We start from the raw sequence: 526 nt of genomic DNA, 5'->3' as shown, positions 1-526 counted from the left end.
CAATTTGAAACGTTTGTATGGGACCTGAGGAAGTCATACAGCATTACATACCAAAATATGCGCCAGCAAAATATACTACATTAATTTATATTACTGATCTATAAACTTACTTCCTTGTTTTAATATGGTTATTGAGAAATAACATATTTTCGTAATATATAAAACCATTCCGCCGACTAACTCCACTACCACTTCTTGAATCCAATTCCCTTTGACGTCTCTCTTTACCGAATTTTTCACGAAGCCTTACCCATCGGTTTTGACAATCCGAAGCTATAAAAAAAATATTTTCTTATTGATAAATAATGAAATTCATACAAGAAATAAATAACTTAAGTGCATATTACAATAATTATCAATATCAGTTTATATTATAGTATATATTGCGACGATACTCGCGAACGGAACTTCTCGCGAGCGACGGCAAACAGTCGCCTGTTCGCCGCGTCTGCAAATTGCCGTCGGCTCCCGGACACGCCACAAAGATTTCCGCGAGAGTTGGGCGCCAGGTACGGAAAGGCCGCAC

At 38.0% G+C, this 526-nt stretch overlaps 1 protein-coding gene across 1 annotated transcript in view; it reads right to left on the bottom strand.

Moving 5' to 3' along the window:
- Positions 1-526, bottom strand: part of LOC116852504 — a 1,531-nt gene that overhangs the window by 773 nt on the left and 232 nt on the right. Inside the window, exon 2 of the mRNA XM_032832953.1 lies at positions 111-273. Within this exon, the coding sequence (XP_032688844.1) occupies positions 111-273 (163 nt within the window). The remainder of the gene's footprint in view (positions 1-110; positions 274-526) is intronic.

This window comes from Odontomachus brunneus, unplaced genomic scaffold, assembly GCF_010583005.1.
Source record: "Odontomachus brunneus isolate Ranch 3 - 2012 unplaced genomic scaffold, Obru_v1 Obru_scaffold_231, whole genome shotgun sequence".
NCBI lineage: Eukaryota > Metazoa > Arthropoda > Insecta > Hymenoptera > Formicidae > Odontomachus > Odontomachus brunneus.
Note: the sequence above shows the minus strand (reverse complement) of the source record. Positions and strands in the feature narration are given on the sequence as shown.